Raw genomic sequence first — 19881 nt, forward strand, 5'->3', positions numbered from 1 at the left:
GAAGGTGGGTTTAGAACAATGACAAGCCGCCATGCCTCAGCTGGATCAAAGCTGTTGCTTCGATACAGTACACGTATGGGAGAAGAAATACACATATGTAAAGTTATACATAACAGCATTTGGCAACTCTTCTTTAATTTAAATATTGTAAAGAAATGGATGAAGAGAACAATGGTAGGCGTAGCTTAAATCAAGGTTCCCCAGAGCTATCTACCCTTTGGAAAAATCGGTGATGCCGAAAAAATGTCTCTGCCGGGAATCGAACGTGTATATACTATATCGAAGCAATAGCTTTGATCCAGCTGAGGCATGACGGCTTGTCATTGTTTTAAACCCACCTTCACCCGACAAAGGAAATTATAATTGGTATAGTGTCGAAAATCTGTCTATCTGACGGTCAATCGGATTGGGTTCGCCCTAACCACTATAACCCGCCTCTGTGGTCTAGTGGTTAAGGCACCGGCGTTCAAAGCTGGGGGCCGGGTTCGATTCCCGGCAGAGACATTTTTTCGGCTCACCAATTTTTCCAAAGGGTAGATAGCTCTAGGGAACCTTGATTTAAGCTACGCCCACCATTGTTCTCTTCATCCATTTCTTTTCAATATATATATATATATATATATATATATATGTACACACACGCATTATGTTTACACACAAACTCAATTAAAAGTCAAATTTCAAATAGAATTTCATGAATTACAAGTCAAACATTCATAAATGGCGTTGTTCAGCTGACGCCACTTCTTGATCTTGTCTCTACAATCTTTGCTCAAGCGAATTGACAAAGTTCGTACGATCTACTTAACGGATCACTTCTCAAAGCTTGTCGAGCTGAGAGTTTATCGCATGGCTCTTGGTGATATTGCTCATGACATTGACAGTAAAAGGATGGATGAATGAATGAATAAATGAATGACAGCCTAAATTTTGCCAAGTCTCTCCTTATCAAGTTTCTTGACTGGCTACTTAAACTTCAGAGTGCGCATACATGGCATATATCCCTGAGATACAGTGACAAACTGAGAGAACCCAAATGCAGGACTTTACGGTATTGTAGTAGCGCCCTACCATTTCTCGACCGACTTCTGACTAAGAATGGACTGTGTTAGTTTGGTCGGCCTGAATAGACTTCAGATATCATCATCAATTATCATCTAATTGTACATGTACAATGTCATGATTCAATCAGTTTTTAATTCGTAATATTTAATTAATTCTTTTTTTCATGTAATATTCGTAGTCCTTAAATGAAATGGTTAGTTTCAGATTAATTTTAATAATGTTTTACATACTATAATTTACCGCCAGTATATCTGTATTATTCAGATCTGATTTTACACCAGGATACGCTTGTGACTATAATCTTCATATTTGTTTTTTTTTACCAATATCAGGATTTCTTCATTATGTTATTATGTTTGTGTTTAATAGATCACTGGCAGCATACTAGATGGATTATTAACACATACACTACCCACGTTTTCAAAAACTCATAATAGCACATGCATGAATCTTATAGTTTTTATGTCTTTTTCGTTATATGTTTTCGTCATTTTACCTTTTGCCATTCATTTTGTTTAATGATTCCGTTGATTTATTAATTATTTCCAATTCTATTATTATACAGACACACAATTTACTTTCAGTTAATATTTTTTTTCTAGAATTCCACAACACAAGTAGTTTCAATACCATACTTTATCCGTATTATTCATTTTGTATTTATCTGTGCTATTGTTGTCACATTTTTTGTCATTATTTCTTTGTAAATAAATACATAACAATTCGGCTTTAGCCGCGATGATGTCTTGATTTTCATTAACAAACCATTTATCTGTATACATGTATCTCTCTATCTATCTCTGAAATTTGGTTTTAAGTTATGTAACAGTTCTGAAAATACAAATGGATGTCATATATTGCATAGCTTTAAAAAAATATATAATATACATATAATATATATAATCTCTAAATGAGTGTACGACTGCATTCACACCTACCAGGCAGCGTGTAAAATTCAAATCTGTCCCCTTTTCTCTTGAATTTTCCTGAAAAGTTTTCTTTGAATTACTAACACGACTAGTTTGATAAGCAAAATTACGGATACTATCCATTACTCTATCTTGAATTGCAAGTATATGGTAACAAAAAATTGCATGTATAATTATCAAATTTGACCAACGAAATATTGCTTTAGCATGGTTATCTAGCTTATCATTATTATTTATTTTAATCTATCGTTGACGGATTATTAATTTCTAAGTAAAATAAAAAGAGAAAACTCCAACTTGCATAACACTGAAAATTTCAACAAAATCGGCTGTAAAATAAGAAATTTATGACATTTTAAAGTTTCGCTTAATTTCACAAAACAGTTATTTGCCCATCTTGGCTGGTATGCAAATGAGGAGACTATGACGTCATCCACTATTTCTTTTGTATTTTATTATATGAAATATTCTAATTTTCTCCTCATTGGCAAGTGATACAACGATTAATTCGTCCCTGAACATGTTTAGTACTATATTGTCACGGCCCTGTTAAGGAACTATTAAATAAGAGAAGATCTTAGGACAAGAGATCAAATAATAGACTTTTAAGACTTTGAATTTATTTTGAGTACATTTAATTCAATTAAAATTCAGTCCTTTGATGTCACATACTCAGTGAAATTCCATTATCAATAAATTAACCATATCAAATTAAATAATGAATTTTTTTTTGGCCAAATTGATCTTAAGTGAAATCTAAATAAATCACCCAAACACTCACTCAATCCAGCACATTCATAAAAGGGGAAAACCTGAAAAAGTTCAAGAATGGGCCCGATGTCTATGTGGCATGCCAAAACACAACAGTCCAACGATATCGATGTCACGCATGTGCAATGTCCTGATCCACCGACGCGACGACTCCTCGACGATTCCGTAGCGTCCCACCGGAGACAGCGCCCTCTGACGTCTACGTTGCGTGTATCGGTGAATGCTACGACTGTCCTTCTGACGTCATACTATCAGCAGTTTTAAACCACAAGTAAAACTCACCGCACGTGAGTTTTCCAAGCAAAAGAAATGTATTGGAACTGAAGTGTAGGTTTAGTTGTGTCATCTTCGACAACAGAAATTAGCAAACACTGGCTTCAAACAAGAAAACATAAACCATCTTAGCTTTCCTTAAGCTTGCTGGCAAGAACTGAAACAGAACATTTCCCAATAAACACAAGAAACGTAATGACGGGTTCCTAACCAAACGCACGTAGCCTTGCCCGATCTAACGCGACTGGTGTGGCTCGTGACCTTTACCCCAAACTCATTTGCGTAATTTATGTTACCACGGGCAAGCGGTCATAAAGAATAGAGTTCTACAACAGTGATTACCTATCAAGCATATTTACAACAGATCGCTCGCTGCAAAGAACTCGCTTTCACCGCTTTACTAAGTTAATCAAATCCCTGAAAATTATTCTAGCTCCTTATACTAAATAAGGAATATAAATCAGAAAATGTTATTTTTGAATATCCACTTGTGACATATATGGTTCAGCTAAATTGGTCCTTAATGTCAAATCTATAAAAATGAAATATTGTATAATTCAAAAAAACATAAAAACAATATAGTGAGTGATGGAAATCATCGACTGACTCACCTAGTTGTGCAAATCACTGTTTTGTGAAAAATAAGTGAAACTTTAAAGTGTCATAACTTTCTTATTAAATTCACATCCATTTTTGATGGAATTTTCAGCAGAATGCTAGTTTGATTTTTCTCTATTTATTCAAGTCGGCATTTTCCTGTGGTCGACTTTACCTTTAACCCATAGTTATCGGATTTTTTTATATAGCTGATGATGATGTAAAAAAAAATCGACAATGACAGGTCACATGAGCACCTGATTTTTGGCACTACAATCATTAAAATTTATTTTCCATATATTGAATCGAACGAAGTTCTGGGGCCGATTGCACGAAAGGGTCTTTTCAAGGACCGGCTTTCGTGTCACCCATCTTTTATGATAAGCTATAAGCGGGTTGTTTCTGAAATTTATGATAAAGAATAAGATTCGTTAGCTTGCTTTTAAATCAAATTTTATACAATTTCATGAGATATCACATCGTTTTATGAACAAATAGTTTGTTTATTTTAACGGACGAATGAAATATGTTTGCAGATGTTTTATCTAAAATGCGTTTCACATGGTGCATCATAAAAGATGGGCGACACGAAAGACGGTCCTTGCAAAGACCCTTTCGTGCAATCGGCCCTGAATTCCAGGGATTTAGGTGTAGCGCCCTCATTTGTCGTCCTCCATAATGAATGCTGGGTTCTGATGAGCTGTCCCTGAACTCATCATGCCTTTCTCGCTATGAGTGAGCCCATTCTCAAAAGCGTCGTGGTCTTTCTCTTCAATGCTTTCATCAGCATGGGTAGTCCTGTAATGGCAAAGAATATTATGAGAAGCCTGAGTGAGGGAATTTGGTAGTAGACGGATATATAATTTCTCGGAAAACTATTTCAGACCTTTTCTGTGATCATTGAGGCTTAACTTCTAATTCCCCAAAGATTACAACTTCCCGAGAGATGATATGACATTCCTTCACTTTATATAAAGTTATAAAACCTTTGGTTAGTTTATTCACCTCGATAAGAAATGACACATGGCATATGATTCTAATTGCAGCCCCTCTCAAAACAAGTCAGTGAGGTAACAGTATAGTCGGACATTCATTCGCTCATTAATGTGAAGGAAATGGTTAACTCCAATTGAAATACTTAGAATTGTATATCAAATGGCAGGATGCAATATCACCGTATTAAAAAACAATATGAAGTCGTGATTCTAATTATTTCAGAACGAGCAAATAGTACATTAGCTGATGGTGCGACCTTTAAACCTTATCCTGTCTGTCGAATTCAAACTTACGTAAAATTACAATAAATTTGAAAAAATCCAATCCATTAAAGTTCGTCTATCATTTTATCTTCTATTACAAAAATATAACACTAAATGAATAAAATGAACTTCTGTCATTGTCGTGTTTGAAATTGAATAATACTTGAAATAAAATGAAATGAAGTTTATTACTTCAGTCCGAATTGTTCCCCTTCTTCTAGCGTCTCTGGTAGTTTCCTTCCCCTTGTTTCGGGCAGAGCAAGGGCCGATAGAGAAGCAATGACAGACAGAGACCCGTAGATGACAAGGGGTAGAGGGTCCCAGTACTTCGCCAAGATGAGTACCAAGGGTGCTGAAATACTTGCCACTCGGGAGAACATGGAGCAGTTGCCGATGGCCACACCCCTATTTATTTCGGGATGGGAGTTCGGGTCGGGGGACAAAGATTATACAAAGAAGAAACAAGTGGAATGCCTCTGGCCGTCTCACCTGCATCACGCGGTTCAATATAGCAGCAGTGTTGACTTTGAATACTACTCTTACTAACTCGCACAAGATGTTCAGTGATACATGGTTACTCTTATGTCCACTTTTTATGAACTAGACCAATAAACTTACAGAGATATGATGGTTATTCAACAAAAAACCCCAACATGGCCAAAGTTCATTGACCTTACATGACCTTTGACCTTGATCATGTGACCTGAAACTCGAACAGGATGTTTAGTGATACTTGATTACTCTTATGTACAAGTTTCATGAATCAGATCCATAAACTTTCAAAGTTATGATGGTAATTCAACAGATACACCCAATTCGGCCAAAGTTCATTGACCTTTGACCTTGGCCATGTGACCTGAAATGCGCACAGGATGTTCAGTGATACTTGATTACTCTAATGTCCAAGTTTAATGAACTAGACCAATAAACTTTCAAAGTTATGATGGTAATTCAACAGATACCCCCGATTCGGCCAAAGTTCATTGACCCTAAATGACCTTTGACCTTAATCATGAGACCTCAAACTTGCACAAAATTTTCAGTGATGCTTCATTACTATTATGTCCAAGTTTCATGAATCAGATCCATAAACTTTCAAAGTTATGAGGGGAAATCAACAGATATCCCCAATTTGGCCAAAGTTCATTGACCCTAAATGACCTTTGACCTTGGTCATGTGACATGAACCTCATGTAGGATGTTCAGTGATACTTGATTAACCTTATGTCCAAGTTTCATGAACTAGGTCCATATATTTTCTAAGTTATGATGACATTTCAAAAACTTAACCTCAGGTTAAGATTTCGATGTTGATTCCTCCAACATGGTCTAAGTTTATTGACCCTAAATGACCTTTGACCTTGGTCATGTGACATGAAACTCTAATAGGATGTTCAGTAATACTTGATTAACCTTATGGCTAAGTTTTATTAACCAGGTCTATATACTTTCTAAGTTATGACGTCATTTCAAAACTTTAACCTCAGGTTAAGATTTGATGTTGACGCCGCCGCCGCCGTCGGAAAAGCGGCGCCTATAGTCTCACTTTGCTTCGCAGGTGAGACAAAAACAATAATTAATTTATTTCTGGTATTAATAATCGTACCAAAAAATGAAACAAATGGTGATATTTATTCTGTTTTTTAATGAAACTACAGTGTACATTTTTTCCTCTCATTTGCACAATCAAGAAACCACCCGGAAAACCAGCAATGTCGGTGTGCCACATTAACATTTAACAATAACAACAACAATAACAAACAAATTAACCCTTTGTTTATGGATGAAGAATCTCCCTTAAATATCTGTCTCCCAAAACCTACTAACTAAAACATGATCATGATGATGGGTTATGACCTAGATCATTTCTATTTGTTTGGAAATTCTTTTATCTAACCATGCCTACTTTTAATTTAAAAAACATTTCATAGCAGAAATTATTCAATTTAAACACGAAAATTCTATAGCAATTTACTTTGGTAAAAATGAAGCCTTTGTTGCGATGTAGATAATGCTTACCTTATATTTGTTGGATAAAGCTCGACAGTATATAAATATATCACTGCAAATGAACCAGTAATTCCAAACTTTCCTACCATAGCAACAGTTGTCAAAGCAACACCAGAAGCTACAAGGAATAGAGTAAGATGATTGTAATTTAAGTCTCATTATTTTAAAATGTCGCCTGTTATTATACATTTTCCGAAAGAGATTAGCATTTAATTGAATGGAAATTCTCCATTGAAATCTCTTAAACAATTTTTTAACTGATCCGTTACCAGACGTTCTCAATAAAGAAAAAAATCATGTGCGTATTTTCGATCGGGGGAAGAGTTCTTCTTTTTAGGTTATAATGATATGAATGCATATTTTGTCCTCGCGACCTCTTTTGACAGTCAGGTGCTTTATTCCCGAAGGAAATTGGTTGAGTCAGGGCTGACATGATAAACATATAGAAAAAATGTTTCTTGTAAATTCCTCGCCTCATGAAATTATTTGTTTGCCTCCTTTTTCTTCATAGTTCAGTGGGATAAATCCTATTTTATTATGTTTTCCTTTTTTTTTACAAGAAAGTAATAAAATCTTACGTATAAAGGCACTTGACAGGCAAGCCAAACCACCAACCATCAAGCAGAAGAAGAGACTGAATCTCCGACCAAAGAATTCTACGATGAAAATATCCATGAAGTAAGCCGGGATTTCGATACCACCAGTGATCGCGAAGGCGACGTAGTCGTTGACGCCTAGATTGGAACTATTCAGAGACAGGCCGTGATAGACCATAGCATTCACCATCCTAGAGAAGGGAAAGATTGAGAATGATTGGATAGGTGATATCAAGTGAAGTGTGGCAATTAGCGTGGTAATATCATTCCCAGTTCAAAGCATGCCAGCAGGACGTATGCTACTGCTTACTGCGCTGAATATCATGCGCGCGTCGTCATTCGAGGACAAGTCCACCAAAACAAAAAGTTAATTTGAATTAAAAAAAAGAACAATCCAACAAGCATAGCACTGAAAATCGGATGTAACAAATTCGGATGTAAAAAAAAAAGAAAGTTATGACATTTCAACGTTTAGCTTAATTTTACAAAACAGTTATAGGCACATGCATCCAGGTCGGTGTGCCAACGAGGAGACTGATGACGTCACCCACTCGCTATTTAATGTGGAATATTCTAATTTTCTCCTCATGTCAAGTGAAACAACTGTTAATTCCTCCCTGAACATGTGGAATGGGCATTGTTCAATCCTATATGGTTCCATCAAGGTTGGTCCTTACTGTAAAATCTGTAAAAAATGAAATATTGTATAATTAAAAAAGAAAGAAAAATAAATAGTGAGTGATGGACATCATAGATTGACTCATTTGCATGACACAGAGTTGTGGGTTTCACTGGTTTGTGGAAAATAAGCGAAACTTTAAAATGCCATAATTATACCTCCCAGTTTGATGAAATTTTAAGCGTTATGCTAATTTGATTTTCCCTTTTTTATTCAAATTAACATTTTCTGGGGTTTACTTGACATTTAAAGCATGATTTAGTCTCATCTTAGTTTATGTGAAACATCCCCAGGATATTATTACCTATACACATATTTTTGTACAATGTTCAAAACTTGGAGCGTGAGTCTAGGTTACACTTTACTCTTTAGGAAACAGCATTCTGACAAGACGTAACGTATATACATGTATAATCGAAATCGATGTTTCGTGACTGCACATTAGATTAATTTTAGTTAACACACTATACGAAATTTGTATAAAATCATTTCGCATCCTTGCATCTGCTTTTTTTTCAATCAACTTATAAATGCCTAGCTAGAAAAAAAAAATTAGTGTAGTGAGCACTGGACACTGCAAGAACTGCAGCTCGAGCGAATACTGGGGTACTGATGAACAAATGCTTTTTGGAAATGATTATTTCTATCAAAATGCCTAATATTTTTATTTCATTTACGACTCGAACAATGTTTGTGAGAGCTAGATTGCTTGTGATACAGACAAGATGTTTCTTAGGAGAGGGGGGGGGGGGACTATGAATAAAATTTGTTGTGGTGATAACCTACCATATAAAGACCAGGTTTATGGTCCTCATTCTCATTCTAGGTGTGCGGATCAGATCGAGACCAGATGGTCGATGTGCCTTGCGGATTTGATCCTGATGGGGAAATAAAGGACATCCAAAGCGACCACTACTTAAAAAATACAGACGCTCTATGACTGAATACAATGGCTTTATTATAAAAAATTACACGAAATAAACTGACTAACAACCCATGGATTGTATAACCGTTTTCAGTAACTCATTTTCTTTTGCACCAGGCCCGCAATGAAATAGTACCCACAAGCGTTTAGTAACTACATAACCATGATATTTTCAAGCCCTGAAGAAAAGTTTGTGTAAAAAATACCAGAAAAATAACATAGAATACTGGTGAAGGTTTCAGGTAAATCCAACAATGAATGAATGCATAAATTTAAATCTTCCAGTGATTTATGATAATTTTTTTTCCTTTCAAGAGTGGATGTGATAATAATTTGCATGTTGATACACTGAAAGTACAATTTAAAAAAAATTAAAGAAAAATCTAGAATTTTGCATTGTGGAATTGAGCTCGCCAATGAATTAGCATATAGAAAAAAAATATACTTGTTATTCTTTGACTGATTTCCCCCAAAAATCCACCAAAATTTTTCATCGTCTTTGTGATATTTTTACAATAAAATTTATGTCAGGGCGAACTTCCCTTAGGAAAAACAACACCCTCCAAAAAATAAAGAAATAAGCGCGTGCATATTGACTTCCTTTCGAATTGCTTTGTCGTCAGTGATTACGCTATCGACGGTACGAGACTGGCATTTGTATTGACTAAATCAACATAATTGATACCTTGTCATTATCCTTATCATTAATTTCATTAAGAAACTTATAATCGGCAAGAAAACCTAACTGCTGGTACTCGAAATTATCACATGAGGCTATTTGTGTCTACCAATATCCAAGTAAAAGTTTTTTGCAAGTGCAAGGTGAGTAGTTGAAAAAAAAAATCCCCGTAAAACCTCTAACATCAGTAATGCTAGGTTCACTTCCCAGTCGTTTTATTCCATTGTTAACACACCCTCACACAGATGAAATCGATTTGCTGCCACTTTTACCAATTGTGCAACTTTGCGCGTCGAATATAATATGAAAATAATTCAATATGTGCTTTCAGGGACAAATACAAAATTAGGTGAGGAAGGGCTGATTTTCCAAATGTGGGTAGAAGGGTAATTTGATATAGATTCGCCTTCGAACCCTATTCTATAAAAAACAACACGAGAGAGAATGACAAAGAAAAGCGTTCTCTTTTTACCTCTTCTTCCCTGTATTCTTTTGTAAACAATGGCTTCGGTAGTTCGGCTTTGTTGACTTCGGCCACTTTGCTGATAACTTTTTCGGCCTTGTCATATTTCCCCACAGATATAAGCCATCTTGCAGACTCGGGTAGCCATCTGAAATGGAATGGAGTAAAAGACTCTAATAACCGATAAACGTTTGGTATCTTTTTGGAGGTATCTTAGCTTTAGGAATATTAGGTAATTAAGATATATATATATATATATATATATATATATATATATATATATATATATATATATATATATTTGTATCTTTAAGCCACTGATGAGTTAATCATGAAAAGTTGTAGTAGGCCCTCTGTATCTGCTAGAATTCTCAACATTGATAAAAGTTGATTACTCAGAAAAAATTAATAAGATGAAGGAAAAATAAAAGTACATAGGAAAAACTACGTATGTTACACGTTTCAAAGTAATTATTTTCAACATTTTTTTTTAAAGAATGGTTCACTAGTCATACAAGTGCACCACATAAACCACAATTATAATCAAACGTTATTCATAACCACAATTATGAAATATTTGTTTGTCATTGAAGTTTAACTTTTCTAAAAACCGCAATAATACAACCACGTTAACAAAAGATAAATGTATTATGCAAATATTTTCAGAAGAAAATATGCAAGTGGTTACAATCTTAGACGTATATAGGGTATTGGAAGACGAATATAATTTCAGCTTTAAATTGCACTTCTTGTTATTTATTTTACTGATGTAAATATCATTTTATGCATTCACTATTAGTATATTTGATTTGAATTAATTTCAAGCTGCTGCTGCATCGCATTTTTAAGTTTAATCGCGCTACGAATATGCACAAAGCATTTTGTTTTGAATAAGAGTTTTGCAGGCCAACGCGTAATACTTCTGCTCACTTCTCACCAGTGGGAAGAAAAATGATACATTTATTAGGCGTCGCAAGAAACTTGCGATCAATTGCAAGTCTCTTATCGGTCCCTAAATCAATTATAAGTTTTTGAATTAATTGTAAAGTTGCAATTGATTTCTAATCTGCTTCTTGAAACAAGCAGTGTTTGATTTGATACAGTTAGAATTAACATTTTAATTTGAAAATTGCAACAGAATGTTTGCAATTGATTGCATATATTTTCTTGCAATACACCCTAAGACTGGAGAACTTGCATTTTCCCCACCAACAAAAATAACGCACAATGGAATGGCCAATATTGGCGTGGACAGATCTTCGTCCACATATCCGGAGATCTTAAAGATGTAACAACCGGTTACAGCCAACACTGTACCGCTAGCGAGGCCGGGTAACCGAGGCCAATGCCTGACTGAATGCAGCCACACCCACCTTGCCCAATCACATGGTCAGACACGCATAAAAATGCGCAGCCACACACACGTCAAGCGGTCACACCTCCTCCACACAGACGCGGTCCCTCACGCACGCGTACACACCCTCACACCCCACTCTCCCCCAAACACACCCATGCGAACAAACAGTATATTCTTACATAAAACATATGAATAGAAATAGGAGAGGCAGCGTTACGATGAGTGTCAGAAGACGCCAGGATCGGATGAAATAAGCAGGAAGAGCAAGGAACATGTAGCCAAGAGCATAGGTGGTAGAGACGAGAATGATCAGGGATCTCTTTGATGGTCCGATGTACTCCGTCCCTGGGGTCCAAACATATGAAAACGTCGATAATTTATTTCATACAAATTAAATATGCAAAATCAGAAAAAAAGACACTATGTATGCAGTTCAGATTTGAAATTTAATTTTGTTCTAACGTATGATGCCTTTAATAAGCCGCTAGACAGACAAATTATTTTGCAAAAAAAAGTTGAAAAAAGGACATCATAATATACATATACATGTATGTCATGTATGTGAGGGTGTTTGTGTAAGGTATATAGACCGACGTTGTATCATGTTTAATGATCTTCTTTATTCATATACTCACTTTATTGGGCTCATTGTTTTAAACACACCCTCTCTGACTCGTTATCATAGACACAGTGGCAGAAATGGATAATAAGATTAATACAATAGGGACAGAGAGAGGACAGCATAAAGTTAAACAAACTGAGCGAAAGATCGATAGATGCATACGTGTAGATATGAAAGATGGATGTAGCGTAGAAGGTAATGGTGGTGTCACACCTTGGCGTTTTTAGACAGCGTATGCCCGACGTATCAAAATTTCTCTGAAACGTCGGTATACGCTGAACTTTGATTTTTTTTTCAACTCTGGGCGTATACTTAGCGTATTCATAACGAGTTGGACTTATACATAACGTATTAGTAACTTATATCGAACGCTTCGTTAACTTATAAGTAACGTATTCCAACGAATGCTAAGCGTATTGCTGGCATACACAACTTATGCCCTACGATAGCCTAACTTACGCATAGCGCGCGGAAGCGTATCGTTGACGAACACGTGTCGTAGCCTATAAGAAGACACAGTTTTGTCTTGATGTCCAATAGGAGCAGCTCATGTGCGAATTCCTTCGAGGAAACGCCATGATCTGGGACATCAATAAGACATGAGTTCCTCCTGTGAACCCCACCTTTATATACCAATTCCTATAAACGTTTTCAATACGCCATTAAACGGTAGCTGTAAGACAAACACGTTCAGTAAGTTTTGTGGTCGTCCGGAGCACGTCTTCCTTCATACGTCTTTATACGTCAATATACGTTGGAGTTAAGTAACACATACGTTCAAAGCACGTTACTCATAGGTTAGAAGTTTTAGGGTACGCTGGACATTATCTCGACGTACATCGACTTATGAGTAACTTACGAGTAACGTGTGTCAACGTGTATCAACGATCGCGTAACTTGCCTACAACTTATGGCCCTTGTATACGGGACGTATGAGCCATACGCTGGCATACGTCGTAAAATTTTGTGCTTGCGCAAAATTTTTCGACGACCTCGCCGTATGACGACATATACCAGCGTGTTTTAGCGTACTCTTAACGTATGCAAAACTTACCCGCAACGTATTTGACGTACGACAGCGTATTCGCCAAATTCCTCCTACGTCGGGCATACGCTGTCTAAAACGCCAAGGTGTGACAGCGCCAGAATAGTATTTTTTTGTGCGTCTGCAGGCCTGGACAAAATTGTGGGTGGGTAGGTGTGCGAGAGAAAGCGAGGGTGAGAGTGAGAGAGGTTGAGTATATGTTTGTGAGTGTATGTGTGTGTGTACCGGGATCATGAATTAAGAGGTGGGCGCTTGCCGATATGTAGGACATAAAAATATTGTGCCAGATTGAAATCAAACTTTTTTTTAATAACCAAAGCGGCTTTTGAAATTTCGTTCTTGGCAAGACTCAATCTTACGTCAATGATATTGACTGCAGTAAACTCACAATGGTGCATCGTTTTACCGATCGCGCCACGCCAGTTGAGCGATACGTTTGAAACTACGCTTTCTTGTGCCATGAATCCATGAATATTCACTAGACGTAGTCTAACAAAACAAACCCTGTTGAGTATTATTTATGTTACTAGTAATTAGCCCTTATCGTAAATGGGGAAAACGCGAACCGTAATACTGAAAATATCTTTGTTGAACAACTCTCTGTCTATTACCATAATGTTCTCACCTATCACATACAGGGTGATGTTGAAGGCAATGTTTCCGAAACCCATGAAGAAACGCATCGTGGCAAAGAACCACCATGTCGGTGAAAAGACGATCGCCACTCCAGATATAAGAGAAACAAGGTTAGTAAGAAAGAGTGTCCACCAGCGACCAATTCTGCAGGAATGATAATGAGGATGGTGATTATGATAATAGAAATATAGATAGATATAGGAGTGGGCTATAAATGGGTGATTTTTGGTTTTACTGTGGGAACAGTTTTTTTTAATATTCGTTTTACCTTATCTCAACATGAAAAAATTTTTGTCTCGGGTCCGAGGAAAAAGTGTGCCGAGCCAAATTCCAAAATGGCCGCCAAAAAAAACCCAATTTGTTTTTCCTAAATTTTCAGGCAGTTTGTTTTCCCTAAAATTAGTACTTTTGAACCATTATTTGTAGAGTTAAGAGGTAATTTTACTTAAATTTTCAAATATTTAGACCCTGCTTTCAGCCCCAATTTAAGTTCCATCGTCTTGTGGTTCTTGGATATTAGACGATGCCAGTTAACCAGTAGTAATCATCTTCTTAAAGCTGTATTGCTTTTATTCCAAAATTCGGGTTGACAGGTATTTGCAAAATACATCTTATCAAATAACAAAAGTAACAAAAATAAACAAAAGGCCATTTATCCATAGGGGTTGTATGGTACATGTATACAATGTACTGTACATAATACAGTACACTGCATATATCCATGCATTGACCACCATGACAAATAGGCCTATAACAAGTCCTGCATATAAACTATAGTTTCATAGTTTCAGTGAGCTCATGAGGTTTAGAATTAGATTGTGACTTGTGATTTTGATTGCTTTTTAGAAGATGTAATGATAAACATAAATTGCACGTAAGCATCATGTACTGATGTACGTACATATGTACATGCATATGTACGTACATCACATATTTAGCAGGCTTTAGCCATACCTTCTTCATTTGGAGGCATGTTTTTACCTGATGGTCTAACCCTAAGTTTATGGGGTCAGGAAACTACCAAGGTAACATTGTTCAACGGCCAATCAGAATCAAGGACTCCATGCAAGTTACCATTGGACGGCAAAGTTACCATAATTAGAATAGCCACAGTGTACATGTATTGCCATAGGATTGACTATGATCCAATATATTTCGTCTCCCCACCCGCTGGATGAGCATAATTGACAAAGTATGTCTTCAATGTCTTAGACATTTTCAATTTCTCAACAGCCTATTTCTATGACACTATATAGTTTATATGCAGACCTTGTCATGGTGGTCAATGCAGGACCATACATGTATGCAGTGCACTATGTACAATACAATGCATACTGTATAGCCCCTACGGATAAATTACATTTTTATTTCGCAAATATCCGTAAAACCCAAAGTAGAGGAATAAACGCAATATGGCTATATGTAACTACTTGCTATATGGAGCTTGTATCGTCCAATATCCAAGAACCACAAGACAATGAAATCTAAATTTTGGCTGGAAAAAAGGGTCTAAAAATGTGTAAATTTATGGAAAATCACCATTTAACTCTACAAATAAAGGTTTGTAAAAACATATGAATAGACAAAACCAGAGAAAAAGACCACCAAATAGAGAAGTTGTAGCCAAAACTGTGATTTTTTTTTTGGGGGGGGGGGGGGTTGAGTTGGCGGCCATTTTGGATTTCGGCCCGGCACACTTTTTTCTCGGACCCGAGACTCATTTCATGTTGAGATACATTACAAAGAATAGATAAAAACTGTTGTCATATTAAAATGACAAAAAAAGTATTTTTGACCCTTATATAGCCCACTCTTGATTATAATAAAACTAGTATAAATCAAACTAATTATACAATAAGTATAATAAAAATAATCATAAAATCAATAATATTAGTCATAACAAATATAACATCAATAACAACAATGAAAATGAAAGTTTATTTCGATATTCATCAAGTGCAATAATGATTCTAATATTCATGAAACTCAACATTTACATATGGCTTTACATTAATCAACATATAATCAACAGTAAAAACATATATACCATTTGTGGCGAGAACTATTGAAATTAGCCCTTCGTCATGCTTTTAATATCCGACCAAAGCCACCATTTTATATACAGTGTATTACCTTCAGTCTGTGAAATGCCACAACTTTGAGAAGCAAGATTTAATTGTCAACACGGTCAAGGTAATAGATTAAACTTACATATCTGAGAGGATTCCGAAGAATATAGATCCAGCCAAGAAACCTCCGTAGTATATTGATTGAGAAACTTGGGTAAGGTCACCTTTGCCACATACCAGATCAAACTATTATTATCACCAAAGAAGAAAGGAGAGAGTATAAGTTTCTTTCATTAATATTGTCATATCATTATTATTACCCTTCTTGAGGTTTGTATTTTATTGAAACTGTTGTTACTACTACTACTACTTCTACTACTACTACTACTAATACTAATACTACTACTACTACTACTACTATTACTACTACTACTACTACTACTACTTCTACTATTACTACTACTACTACTTCCTCTTCCGTTTCGTATTCTTCTTCTACTACTACTGCTACTACTACTACTACTACTACTACTACTACTATAACTGCTACTACTACTACTACTACTTCTACTACATCTACTACTACTTCTACTCCTACTACTACTACTACTACTACTACAACATCTACTACTGCTGCGGTATATGCACTGGTTTGTAGAGATATGAATTCTGTATTGTTCCAACTGAGGCATTATATCATATGAAAATGATATCAAGTGATATGAAATTTAGCACTCATAATTATTTTTGAAAGTGTACTATTCACAAACGATTACTCAGGTAATTAGTCCTTGCTTGGGTGTACATTTTTTTTTAATCAATCGATATGACAAGAAATAGATGACTAGAAATAAAACAAAAGCTTACATCTGTTACTGTCGTTGTCTCGTATTGGCTATCATCGTATACCCATCCATCTTCACATGATGTCGTTGCGCTGCTGTAATTGGACGGATCTATGCTAGGCCAGAATCCCACTCCTGACACATTATATTTCTCACACTGTGCGTAGACCAGCTCTCCATCTGATGTGTAGTTAGACGGGATGCTACCATTTTTCTGGGCTTGTTCGCAAGCTTCATCCGATAATCCATATTTTTCACATCCAGGATCCCATTCTGGAGTCTTAAAAAAGATTGTTAAAAAAGGAAAAAAATATTCATGATGATAATGGTGACAAAAATCAATAACGAAGAGGACAATTACAATTCTCAATTAATGATAGTGGTAACAGTTACTGACATAATAATAATGATAACAATTTATATTGCTATTGATATCTTAATGAAGAACGAGATAAAAGAATATGTAATTTTGCATGTTATATTGATTTTGACTTTTGATATACATCTATAAGAAAATCGGCTTCAGATCATCTTGATTCAATCAAAATACCATGACAAATTTGAAAATAATCATGAAGGTAAGTTTCTGAAAATTTGTGTAAAAATATTCACCAAATTAATGTTAAAAGCCACAAATCCCCTTTGAGTTTAATGGCCAGTCGTGCCAAAGTTAATGAGTTTTATTATTACATAATCATCGATAGGTTTTATGAAACATACCCTATCGTGAAACCAAATCACGATTGTCCAAAAAGAAATAATTCCAACCTTTGGCCGAAGCCCTACTGACTATTTGTCTATCCTTGTGTTATTTCGACCATTATTGTATGGATTAGGAGATTAACATGATTAAAGGGAATCTCAATTTTTGTCAACTATGGATATTTGAAATCATTCCCACCTTTTCTACACTGCTTTAACAGACAACAATGAACTATAAAGTGGACTTGATCGACTGTTAAGCAAGAAATATCGTTTAAAATCCATATTGAAGAAATTATGCTGGCGAAATCTTAATGCCTTCCGCAAATTACTCTGCAGGAATAATAGACGCCACAATTAGTCTAAACTTTGTGTCATAACATTGTGCATTGACATACATTGACGTTTTGTTTTTTCAATTCTCATTATTATATACATTTTAAAGCATATCAGAAACATGAAAAGACTGTGTACGTATTACTTAACACTTGCATTTTTCTAATGAATTTTAGTTTATTACTCAGTGGTAATCTCTCTGGACGTTTAATTCAATTGTAGAATACATTAAAAAAAATGGTGATTCGTCGAAGATCGTACACAAAATAGTTTCCCCTTGATACACTATTTCAAACATTACTCTGCTTTTTCAGTAAACGGATTTTGCAGTATCTTTTCGGGAAGTAAAGGCAGTTACTGTACCATGTGCAAGGTGCTTAAACTTTAAGTAGAATGAGGTTTCCAATACATATAGATGGATAACTTGACCATATTGCATTTGATCTATTCTTTCAACATACATGTAATCTAAATTGTTCGTATGGTACCCTACTCATAAGTACTAATAGTAGTTAAAGCGGGGTTGCGATGTATGCTAAAAATAGCGAGGCCATTTATGTGCAGTGGAATGTTTTTGTAGCGGGCAAGGTGCTGAACATGCAAAATTATTGTGAAAAGAAGATGGCGATTTTATCAAAAGGTTTTTGTTCAAAATTGTTTGATAAATGGGGAGGGGGTGCAAGGGCATTGGAGCTCGCACGTCTCCCCGTCTGCGGCTCCTTCCCTGTAAAAAAATATATCCTTTGTGTTTATCATGGATCCATTATTTGAAATATTCCAATAGATGTACAGTTCTGTAATACCAGAAATGAATTACGTTGAATTGTTTGTAGCATAATCTCATATGGAAAGACAGATATTGTTGACAGCTCACCAAATGCATTTATATCCACTGAGAATCACGTGGGTTATCCGAAATTAATAGTATTGATAAGAATATTTTTTAATATTCTTCATGGTAATCATCAATGGTCTTACCGCACACCAGTGGTCAACGGAAGCATTCATGAAAACTGATATCATCGTTGCCCAAGAAACGGTGAACTTAAATATTAGTGAGATCACATAGACACGTTGCTGGTAGGGTCCGAACTCTCCGACCGTCTTTAGAATGTCATCAAACTTCATTTTTAAATGATAAATTGCAAACAAACGGAAAAACTAACATTCAAGTTATAAGGAAGCTCAACAATTGAGTCATTAGCGCGAATGGGGAAAACAAAACGTTTCCGACAAAAATGCCCATCTACTTAATCTATGTATTCGTTTGTTACTAAGTCTCTCTGTCTGTGTTGTAATAGTATCTTTGCCTTTTTATTTGTTATTCTGAAGTTTTATCACCTAAATCTAAAGTTCACTTTAGAGATTATCGCATCTCTGATGAATGACGTTCCGATGATCGCAATTGTGTAAGAAGGACACGCACGAACAGTAGTGAAAAGTTATATACGCAAAATAAATATGTGTGTGCAAGTGGGGTGTGCGAGTGTCCACACAGGGACGTGGTTACGCATACTAATTTGTCTCCTCCCTCTCTAAACCGGCATCTATACACAACAAGAAAGTAAGTCCCCCTGTAACAAACATCCATAATTTCCAAACCAAAGCGAGTTTTTAATATATTTTTTCACATGGGTGTGTAGGTAATTTATTATAATAATAATAATAATAATAATAATACTCAACATTTGTAACGCGCTTTTCCCAAATGGCCCAAAGCGCTCACAATTTCAATTAACATATAAAAGATACAAACGAAAATCAGAATGACATATTAAATAAGGCAATTGCTTAGAACAAGAGAGTTTTGAGTGACTTCTTAAAAGACTTGATTGTTGGGGATTGTCTTATTGCAAGAGGGAGCTTGTTCCATTCCATTGAGGATGCAACAGTGAATGTTCTATCTCCAGTCTGTTTTCTTTTTGTTGGATATGTTAATTTAAGTGGGTCTTCAGAGGATCTAGTTCTTCTACCTGGGACATAAATTTCTAAACAATCAGATAAGTATTTTGGGGCTTGGTTA

The 19881-nt window shown here is 35.7% G+C and overlaps 1 protein-coding gene across 1 annotated transcript; it reads right to left on the bottom strand.

Annotated features, from left to right (window-relative positions):
- Window positions 1-4270: 4270 nt before the first annotated feature.
- On the bottom strand, window positions 4271-19331 carry LOC121414036 (organic cation transporter protein-like). The gene is made up of 11 exons (XM_041607075.1): window positions 18837-19331; window positions 16843-17100; window positions 16118-16221; window positions 13896-14050; window positions 11783-11948; window positions 10256-10394; window positions 8966-9057; window positions 7483-7691; window positions 6914-7022; window positions 5087-5299; window positions 4271-4433 (listed from the first exon to the last, which is right to left on the bottom strand). Exons 1-11 carry the CDS (start codon window positions 18984-18986, stop codon window positions 4295-4297), a joined length of 1734 nt encoding a protein of 577 aa, XP_041463009.1. The 5' UTR covers window positions 18987-19331; the 3' UTR covers window positions 4271-4294.
- Between the last annotated feature and the right edge of the window lie 550 nt (window positions 19332-19881).

Source organism: Lytechinus variegatus, chromosome 4 (genome assembly GCF_018143015.1).
Source record: "Lytechinus variegatus isolate NC3 chromosome 4, Lvar_3.0, whole genome shotgun sequence".
NCBI lineage: Eukaryota > Metazoa > Echinodermata > Echinoidea > Temnopleuroida > Toxopneustidae > Lytechinus > Lytechinus variegatus.

Excerpts from the sequence above, each read along its gene's own strand:
- LOC121414036 (XM_041607075.1), bottom strand. The coding sequence starts at position 18,986 with ATGAAGTTTGATGACATTCTAAAGACGGTCGGAGAGTTCGGACCCTAC. Across the intron at positions 17,101-18,836 it reads CCGTTGACCACTGGTGTGCG|ACTCCAGAATGGGATCCTGG; the intron begins GTAAGACCATTG and ends ATCTTTTTTAAG. Across the intron at positions 14,051-16,117 it reads TTCGGAATCCTCTCAGATAT|AATTGGTCGCTGGTGGACAC; the intron begins GTAAGTTTAATC and ends TCATTCCTGCAG.